The sequence below is a fragment of the Entamoeba invadens genome (assembly GCF_000330505.1).
Source record: "Entamoeba invadens IP1 unplaced genomic scaffold scaff_1105074725133, whole genome shotgun sequence".
NCBI classification, from domain to species: Eukaryota; Evosea; order Mastigamoebida; family Endamoebidae; genus Entamoeba; species Entamoeba invadens.
The window spans coordinates 69,955-80,473 of record NW_004440271.1 but is presented as its reverse complement, the minus strand read 5'-3'; the positions used below and the strand labels follow the sequence as shown (position 1 = coordinate 80,473).

The window sequence follows — 10,519 nt, the reverse complement described above, 5'->3', positions numbered from 1 at the left end:
ATCATTTCTTCTGGATAATATCCGGCGAATCAAGCCATTTGTTGTAAATAGCTACCAAAGATTTCCAAAGCGAATTTGTGTATTTCATTAAAAACCCACTAATTCCATCCTTTCCGGGTGATTTCCAATTCGCAGAATTCTTTATTGCACATGTAACTTCTTGTATGGTAATTTTCTTTTTGGAAGTATTTAATCTTATTGTCTCCATCATTTCTTTTAGTTCGCCCCCATATATCCACTCTCTTTTTATTTCGTAAATTTTACTCAAAGTGTCAAGTGTTTCCTTTGCATCGGGCAATTCCTTAATTTCATCTCGTTTTTAAAGCTTTTCCCAGTTGTTTTTTGATATAGTTTTCTTTTATCCTTTTCTTGTTTTCCCATTCAATTTGTTTGATTTTTGAGTGCATTTTTATTTTTTCTCTGATGTTTTCAATTTCTAATTTGGCTTTGTTCATTATAATCTCTTCATTTATAATATATTTTGGAATATTTAATATCATTTTAATCTTGTGTATATTTTTATTTTTCAAAGCATTCTCAAGTTTATTTAAAATTTTGATTATACCATTGAGAGGGTTAAGTCCACTTTTAACACCTTTACTATCTTCAATTTTCCTTTATAATACTCTCGTCGATAAGTGTATCATCTTTTTATATTCTTCATATGTATTCACTGAAGTTTGATTCTCTTCAAAATAGTTGTTTATCAATCTAATTGAACTATTAATAATAATTCTATTGAAATAATAGTTCAATTTTGGACATCCTTCCCTTTCCAATTCTTCCTCAATTAACTTATTTACTCTTTCTTGATCTTCTTTATTGTACTTATTTGAAATTATATCATACACTTTTTGATATTTCAATTCATATTTTCCTTTTAATATATCGTTGACTTTCTCATATAACCATTTTTTAGTTTCTTTGTTAATAAGAAAACAATATCCCAACATTTTTTTGTATTCCTCAATAACAATTTCTTCATTGCAAATAATTTTGAAAATTTCTTCTATTTCCTCTTTATATAATTTTGTAGGTAGTAGTCTATCCAACTTACCTATTGCCCAACATATATTACTATTTCTTTTCCTTTCATAATTACTATTATCTTTCATTTTATCTGCGACTACCTCATTTATAGTCGCATTCTCAAGTTTTTTCTTGTTACACCTTATCCTTTCTCATCAAATGGTGGGGTATTTGATCTCGGAATATCATCATCCTGACTAGTAACGATTAAGTTTGAATTTAAACTCATTGACCTTTTCATTTTTGTATTCTTTCCATTTTTACCATTTTCAGATTGTCTTCATGAATAATCTTTTTCTCTTTTCTTCAAATCACTCCCTTCATTAAATACCAATTTCTTCTCTATTCGTTTAAATTCATCATCAGTATCGTCTCTCAATTTGGGTTTCTTGACACTTTTCTTTTCATTTGTATCTTCTTGTTTTTCTTTTTCAGCTTTTTGTGATTTTTCACTTGGCATTATTTCACAGAAGTCATTTTGTACTTCTGAGTATTGATCTTCAATTTCAACTATTTCTTCTTTCGTTATTACTTCTTTTCCTTTGTTGGCCATTTTCTGTTTTGTTTCGGCTTTTTCTTCAATGTTGGGTTTTGGCTTTTTCAGATCTTCATATTCTTCTTTCTTTTTCTTTTTTACTGTCGCTTCTTTTATATCATTATCTTTTACCGTTGTTATTTCAGTGTCCACACCCTTTTTGTTAGATGTATATTTGTGCAAAGTATTTCTCACTTATTGTTGAAGTTTTTCTATTTCCATTTCTTTTGTTTTTATATCTTTGTTCATTACTCCGATTTTCGTGTTAAGTCTTTCCAATTCCTTTTTATATCTAGTTATTGTTATGTTTGTTTCTTCCGACATCTCATTGATTTTCTTTTTCAGTGACTCATTTTCGTTTTTAACTCTTTTGTTCTCATCCTTAACAAGCTCATATTTATCAAGCGTTTGTGATTTTTCAAGTTCCATGTTTTCCTCAAAGCAGTTTGTTTTTGAGCACATTAATTCACAACAGTCCATTTTTGTTTGTCTCCTTTCCTTCATATCACTATATTTCACTATGTTTGTTCGCTCTTTCTCACAATCCATATGTTTAATCTTGGTCATTGCCACTTCGAATTCACATTTGATATGACCTAATATCTCCAGAGCTGTAGATTTGTTTTGACACCACTCAATTCGCTTTTTTATTCTATACTTGGGTCTTTCATCGCAACTGTATTTATATGCTTCTTGTAATATTTCTTTCATCCAATTTCTGTTTTCCATGTTCACCATTATTCCTTTATTGAACTTCATTCCATTTTGTCTTCTTTTGAAGTTTATTTGATGTCTTTGGTGTTGTCGACTATACCAGAATCTTTTATGATATGTTTCGGGCCCGTAGTCTGTCTCCCGATCATTCGACGATGTACTCGTTCCACATCTCGAGCATCGGTAACAAACCCTAATAGGGTTGTTTTGTGGTATCATGTGTTGTGGCATATGGATCTCATATTATAAAAGTATTTATAATGTAGTAAGTCATGAATAATATATGGTCTCATACATTATCTATTAAATATGATTTATGTCTAAATTATGAAACGATAAGATAGTATTTCATGATAATAATTTATTTTACATAAATAAACAATAGTACATCCTTTTTCTCATTAAGAAAATAAAACGTTTTTCTGTTTATTTTCTTGTCCTTCGTTTATCGGTTCGTCCTTTTTATTTACACTTATTATAAAATGGTTTATTTATGTGTTTATCTTTCTTATAATGTGTATCTCGAAATATTGACAACAATGAATAAACTTATAAAAAATTAAAAAGAAAAAGTTCATTAAATTATGTAAAATGTTTTTTTTATTTAACTATTTCAAATGACGCTTTTAGTTCACTAACTAATTTGCTCCCATAAAATGGTAAACTACTAAATATAAAACTTAAGAAAGAAACTTTCTAACAACAAACAAAAAATTTATTCCATTGCTTATGATTAAAAATCAACATATTTTTTCCACAAAAAAATTCATATTGATAATTCAACAATTTGGATCACATCAAATAACATTTTTATTGTTTAATCAATTTGTTTTTTCATTTTTATTTTTTCTTTCGTGTTTTTTTCAATTAAAAACCCATTAAAGGTTTCAATGGCTACATTGAAAGTGCCATCAACACTTCCTCCATACACTCAACCCCAAGTTACTCAAATTTCACCCTCAAAGGGATGTGTCTCTGGCTCTCCATTGTCTCGACTTAAAATGCCTCCCCCTCCACTGACTTCCATGCGACAAAACACGCCCCAGAAATCCAAGAAAGAAGAGAAAAAGCCTCGTCCTCCCAAAGTAGAAAAAGAGGAAAAACTCAAGAAGAGTGGGGGAAGGAAGAAAAAAGTAAAAGATATAGAAAAAACAACTATACAAACGATCCCTTCGACGACAGATATGGAACAACAAATTAATCAACTTCTTACTAATAACGAAACTATATTACAAACAGCGGAATTATACACTCAAACCCAACAGAATTTTGTTATCGAGAAACAACAGATCATCGCTTTTTCCACAAATATCAAAAACTTGTTGGGACTCACTGACTTCCTCGCTCGACCAGCACGTTTGCCGTTTTTGTCACTTCTCTTGGACTTACCTCCCGACGTGAATGATGGGACCCAACAATTCGCACAAGAACAAATGACTCAATTCATTCAAATGAATCAAATGGAACATATCGAGGATGGGCAACTCGAGGTACAAAACAATGGAACGGCTCAAACCGTATTAAACGTACAAAACACACAACCAGCACAAGTTGTACAACAAACGCAAAACACATTTCAAGCAAATAAGGCTTAAGAATTAAGATAAAGTGTTCCTAGTACCATATTATTGTCTTCTTATTTATCCTTTGTTTTCGTTCTATTACTTTTAAATACCTCTTATACACACATCTGTATTATATTATATTATATTATATTATATTATATTATATTATATTATATTATATTATATTATATTATATTATATTATATTATATTATATTATATTATATTATATTATATTATATTATATTATATTATATTATATTATATTATATTTAATGTTATAACTTCTCTATAATAAGACTCAATTATTTTAATTATACTCTAGTTTATTATTATAATTATATAAGATAATAAAAGATTATATTATACATTAATCAAATATAATAAAATTATTGTTAAAATGTTACTATATTTTAATAGTACTTTTACTTTATAATATTAATACTACTTACATATTTTTTCTTTTGTATTATAATATAATATATTATACATATTATAGTTCTTTCAAATTAAAAAATATATAAATATACTAATATATTCTAGTTGTTTTTGTAATAATTAATAGTTTATTAAATACCATAAATATATGATTTATTTACTAATAGTAACTAATAAAAATGGTAAAAAAAAGTGTTAAAATGTGGTTGGACAAAAAAAATAAAAATTTTTTTATTTGTAATTTTTACTAAACATAATAGTTTCAATTTAGCTTTTGTCTTACCATCATAATATATTAACAATAATTAATAAAAATTAATATATTTTATAATACAATAAAAAAAAATGATGTTTTATTTTAGCAACATTTTGATTTAAACTCAACATATAAATCAAATCATTATTATTCAACACTCCATCAAAATAATCCAACATTTTTATGCAAAAAACGGGAATTTAAGCAATCAACAAGAATTTTAATGTTTTTATTAATATATTTGACCAAAACGATAAACAAAATTATAAAAAATTTAAGTAAATGTCTTATTTTTGTCAATTGAAACAAAAAATCGAATTGAAGGTAACCAATTCCTTAAAAAAAACTAAAATCTATCAAAAAAACTGACAAAAGTGCTTTTGTTGTATTATTAGTATTAGTATAACTTTAAGTATTATTTATAGTAATTAGTTGTAAAAATACCAACCATATAATAATTATAACAATGACTTGGAAACTCAAAAGTCTATGAAAACCACATTTAAACATGTGGCGTTTTTTCTTATACTGGCGGTGACATTTCTCAGTAAGATAACACATGCCGTCTGTTTTGAACAATCACAAATAACATCGGGAGAGATTTATATTGATGAAGTTTGCTATCAAAGTGTCCTCGAAATATCTTCAGCAAATGTGACACTTGAAACCACTGCAAATTTGAAAATAACTTCGACTTTCACATTGAAATCTTCAGCTTTATTTGTCTTACTTAAAAAGGCCATATTTACAGCAGGTACTACTACTTTACAGTCGTCTTCTATTTACAAGCAATTTGGGATGTCCTCGTCAGTATTAAGTGGTGTTACGATGAATAAAGCCACCTTTAATTTGTATGATAATGCCACTTCAGCAAGTACAAGTGACTTCTATATCACAAATTACAGTACTTTAGAACTATTCAATTTCTCTGTGTTAATGACATCGGGACAAATTACAACACAATTATATGGACACGTCATCACACACAACTCTTCTCAACTTATTACAAAGTCCAATTTGTATGTGATGATCGATGGAATCATGAAAGTGTATGACTCCTCCTCGATTAGTGTTTCTCGTGTTCTTCGTGTCCATGGGGGAAGTCTTCTGTTATATGAAACTACTCAACTCATTGTGGAGGGAAATATCCTTACTATTAGTTCGGGCAAGATAACACAGAACGACTGGAGTGTGGTAAGTGCTCCTATTTTTTATCTTCAGTCGACGTACACTTTAAACGGAAACTCAGTGATGAACTGCTCGGGTGTAGTATATGTCGATTCCTCTCTGACACTTAACGAGAAGAGTTTGATATCTGCTCAAATAATTTCAGTCTCGAGTTCCGGTATAATTCAATTGAACAGTAACAACTCCATTGTATCTCTTGTTGTGACAAATTTGTTGTGCGACTCGGGAACTATAAATATAGTTGGATGGAATTCTATAGAATCGGAAAATGTGACAGTCCCGTCGTGTAAAGTCACTGTATCCCCAAGATCTTATGTGAACGTCCCATTGTTTGTCACAAAAATAATTGATTTGACATCAGTCACTGTTACTTCCTCACAAAACTTCATCTTTGCTGTTGCTAAAAAGGGAGACGTACTAACAGTCCTGGGAATCACTTCAAAATTCAAATTAATTCAAAATAACCAAATTTTGGCTTATGGTGGAACTCCAACTTCATTTTACTGTCATTTCTCAGAATTAAAATTTTCATCTGCAAATTTCGTGGAACCGTTTTGTCCGTGTGAAACAGAAACGTGCTACTTTGCACCGATTTCATCTGTTATGGAATTTGACAAAATATATAGCACTTTTTATAATGAAGCAAACAATTATTTAACTTTAAAACGTGTCGACAAAAATGAAGTAAAATGTGACGAAGTACAAAATGTGATTTTTCTCAATAACACAAAATTGTCACTCACAAATGTAAACACTTTTGAAGTTAAAATTGAGGTGTTTGAGTTGGTCACTTTTTCATTTTCAACACTCACTGTTCCTGTTCTCATCCACTCTGTACAAGCTTTTAGTTACAAAGGCATGTTATGTGATTATGGGCTTGCTCTTGGTACACAATTTACGTGTTTACATCGAGTTTCTTGTTCTTCTGGTGCTTTTGATAGTGTCAACAAAACATGTGTAGCATGTCACGATCCCAATTGTTACCGATGTGAAAATGATAATATCACAAATTGCATTTTCTGTGACAAAAAGAGCATTTTGAGAGATGGGAAATGTGTCGTTGATGATCATTGTGTATTAGCTGATGGTCACGGATGCTTGAAATGTGCGGATGGCTATGAAAATGTGTATGACGGGTGTATTGAATCAGACGACTATTGTCAATTTCGCAGTGTTACAAATACAGAAATTTGCGCATTTTGTTCCCCACTACAAAATGTGATCAACGAAAATGGCAAATGCGTTCAATTACCATCAAATGCTTCAATTTTCACGCCCGAACACATCGTCGCGTGCTCACAAGGATTTTTCCTGCACGACACAAAATGTGATTTGTGTGACACACTCACAGAAAGTTGTGTGTTCTGTTCCTCACATTGTGAAAAGTGTGACAGTGGATATTCCCTTCTTTCAAATTACACGTGCAAATCAGAAAAGTGTCACACCACTGAAACAGCAGATGTGAGTGGGCAGTGTGTTACACTAATTTCCGGCTGCTCCTCTCTTTCACAAGAAAAGTGTTTGTTATGTTCTCCTGATACTTATCTGTGGAGTGACCAGATTTGTAACATCTCGACTAATACTGTATGTGACTTCCACACGACGTCTGGGTGTTATAGATGTACAGGTGGGTATTACCTTAATGATTCTAATAATTGTCTGCCCTGTGACTCGGAGTGTCTGACGTGTTCGACGACTTCTCTGAATTGTACATCCTGTCCAGTGGGGAAATATCTTAGTCAAAATAGGTGTCAGTCAAATGACAAATTGACTAAGAGTTGCAAGACGTTTTCGATATTTGGAAATGGGTGTTATGAATGTCGAGATGGGTATTATAGAATCGGTCTTTCGTGTGAAATGTGTGCGATTGAATGTGGGACGTGCAGTAACGAGAATTCGTGCATCACGTGCAACTCAACTAATTTCCGAACAGAAGAATTTGAGTGTGTTCCTCGGAGTGTTATTCAAGGTTGTGCAAATGAAGTGGTGCATTCGGGGTGTACGAGCTGCAAGAGTGGATACTACATATACAAAAGTAATCAGTGTCAGGCGTGCGTTGATCCTTGTTTCACATGTGAGTCTGCAAGTAGGTGTACATCGTGTAGATCTCAATATGTTTTATCAAGTCATCTCTGTGTGTATTTCTCAAACATAAGTGGGTGTTTAAAAGCAGAGGACTCAAAATGTGCGAGGTGTTCCTTTTGGCATAAGCCCAGCGTGAATGGGGTGTATTGCCAAAAATCCGCCGTGTGGTGGGTCATAGTCCTATTTATACTATTCTTATTGGTAATTGTAACTATAGTGATTCTAGTAATAATTCTAGTAATAAAACTATTACTTAATAGATTGAGAAACAAGTCGGTTCTTGGGCAAATGACAATATTCAAGATGAGTCGTTCCAACATCAAGTTTACGGAGGTTGTCAAAGGGATCAGTGTAAGTAAGACGACCATTGACCTTAATGAAGATGTTCCAGAATTTCCCGTATGTGAAGAGACAAGACACCTGTTTTGTGTGGGCAACAGCAGCAGTCGTGTTGCGAAGTATCAGATCTTAAAAAAGAGTGAGGAAAAGATACGATTTCGAGTTATACCGGAGGTAGTGACGCTTCGGAAAGGAGAGGCGTGTGAGTTTGAGATATACATCACGGCGCGGTACACGTGTACAATAGATAGTATATTTATACTATTCATGAAACTATATCACAGCAACAAAGAGAAGAAAATCTCAATCACGCTGAAAGGCGAAACGCTGCTCTCATCGAGATTAGACCCGAACGAGATTCAAGAAGAGAAGAAATTGGGGGAAGGAGGTTTTGGGATAGTCTTCTTGGGACATTACCGAGGGAATACCGTTGCAGTGAAAAGGATGAAACAGTCCGACGGAACCAAAGAAGCTTATAATGAGTTTCAACTGGAAGTTATTATGCTTGAAAAGTTCCGCAGCGAGTATATAGTGTATTTCTATGGTGCAGTGTTGGTTAGAAAAAGACTTGCGATAGTAACGGAATATGCGCCATACGGGAGTTTAATGGATTTAATGAAGAAAAAAAGAGAGGCGCCAATATGTGAGAAAATGAAAAGGAAGATTGTGTATGACGGAACGAAAGGAATAATGTATTTACACATGAATGATATCTTACATCGTGATATTAAACCAGATAATCTCTTAGTTGTTTCATTGGAAAGTAATATCGCAGTCAATGCCAAACTGACTGATTTCGGGTCGAGTCGAAATATTAATATGTTAATGACGAACATGACCTTCACCAAAGGAATTGGCACACCCGTTTGTTTTTCTTCAATTCAGTTCAAGAGAGTTTTCTATTAAATTATAATTATTATATTATTCCTTAATAGAATCAAATTACAAACAAATACTATAAATATACTATAATTATATTATAAAAAATAACTAGCAGGTGTATATGGCTCCCGAGATCCTCAACAAACAGAAGTACAAGAAGCCCGCAGACATCTTTTCATTCGCAATTACCATGTATGAGTGCTTTGGGTGGCAAGAGGCTTACCCCTCTACCATTTTTGTATATCCATGGGACATCGCCGATTTTGTGAATGCTGGAAATCGAAGACCAAAATTGGAGAACATGGAGCAAGATATGTATGACCTCATTAAAAAGTGTTGGTCAGAAGAACCATCTGACAGGATCACAATAGAATCTCTTAGAGATGCTCTTGAACCACTGTTGTTAGTGTAATTAAGACGTGTAATTTATTAATACTATTATACTATTATTAATAGTTTTATACTAATAAAAAGAGTATTAGTAATTGAGTTAGTATTTGTAACTAAAGATTAATAGTATTTCATATAACTATTAATATATAATAAAATTAATTATTTAAGTATAGTTTGGTATTCCATTGAAGAACAATAAAGACAAATCAAGAACGAAAAATATACCGGAATGAAATATTCAATTCATTTTTTCTGTATGATATTTTGTTAACAAAACAAGTTAGTTTTTTCCGGTATAATGAATGAGATACAATGAACCCTATTTTATGAAATCAGTTGAAGTCGATAAAGAAATCAATCAACTAGAAAACACTTTTGATGTCAGAGGAGTTGAAATACTCGAATTTCAAATTTGTGTACTCCAGACCGGCGTGTAATAACGTTCCGGAGTGTTCAGTGTATGAGTGTGATTCCTTTGAAGAAGAGAAAAGAACATGGAATATAGTTAAGAGTTTGTTAATGAAAGAAAGAAATAGATTCTGCAATAATAAATAAACTTAAGAGAATATATCAGTGACGTGTAGAGTACCACATCACTCAACCGGAAGACTTAGACTTTGTTGTGTCAGAGTTGCAAGTCTTATTAAGTTTTCAACATGAAAATGTACTTGAACTGAAATCATATTTCCCCGTCCCTTCTTTAAACGAAATGTGGTACGTCTTTAAGGGGAGTAATGCACAGTTCTCGAGATATGGCACTTTAAAAATCGATCAAAGTAATACCGATTTGAACAACGCCTTCATCTTCGATATCGTTTCCGCACTTCAATATGTCGTGAAGAGTAAACACCAGTTAAGGACAAGAGTCTCCCAAGTCCAATTCTTCAAATTCCACAACATATCTTCCCCATTCCCAACTCTCAAATTTTTATTTGAAATGGAATTCAGTACTAACGAGAAAGATGCTAACTTCAATTACACAGCACCAGAGGCTTTATTTGGAAAAACTACTGATTTGAGTTATTTGTGGGGGGTCGGGGTGATATTTTCTATGTTTTGGTGTGGCATTAAAGAAAGTCCAACTTGTGAAGAGTAC

General features: G+C 32.0%; 4 protein-coding genes across 4 annotated transcripts; 3 read left to right on the top strand and 1 right to left on the bottom strand.

Moving 5' to 3' along the window:
* Positions 1 to 1,309: 1,309 nt before the first annotated feature.
* On the bottom strand, positions 1,310 to 2,044 carry EIN_164520 (hypothetical protein; the record flags this gene model as incomplete). The annotated part of the gene is made up of 2 exons (XM_004255765.1): positions 1,310 to 1,720; positions 1,817 to 2,044. 2 exons carry the CDS (start codon positions 2,042 to 2,044, stop codon positions 1,310 to 1,312), a joined length of 639 nt encoding a protein of 212 aa, XP_004255813.1.
* Positions 2,045 to 3,168: 1,124 nt separating this feature from the next.
* Positions 3,169 to 3,873, top strand: EIN_164510 (hypothetical protein; the record flags this gene model as incomplete). Its single annotated transcript, XM_004255764.1, has 1 exon — positions 3,169 to 3,873. The coding sequence occupies one exon, from the start codon at positions 3,169 to 3,171 to the stop codon at positions 3,871 to 3,873; it is 705 nt and encodes a 234-aa protein (XP_004255812.1).
* A 1,152-nt stretch (positions 3,874 to 5,025) lies between these two features.
* EIN_164500 (protein serine/threonine kinase, putative) lies at positions 5,026 to 9,442 on the top strand (the record flags this gene model as incomplete). Its single annotated transcript, XM_004255763.1, has 2 exons — positions 5,026 to 9,012; positions 9,146 to 9,442. The coding sequence occupies 2 exons, from the start codon at positions 5,026 to 5,028 to the stop codon at positions 9,440 to 9,442; spliced, it is 4,284 nt and encodes a 1,427-aa protein (XP_004255811.1).
* Positions 9,443 to 9,801: 359 nt separating this feature from the next.
* EIN_164490 (hypothetical protein) lies at positions 9,802 to 10,519 on the top strand (the record flags this gene model as incomplete). The annotated part of the gene is made up of 3 exons (XM_004255762.1): positions 9,802 to 9,934; positions 10,008 to 10,476; positions 10,515 to 10,519. Coding segments are annotated over 3 exons (607 nt in total), but the record flags the coding sequence as incomplete, so codon positions are not given.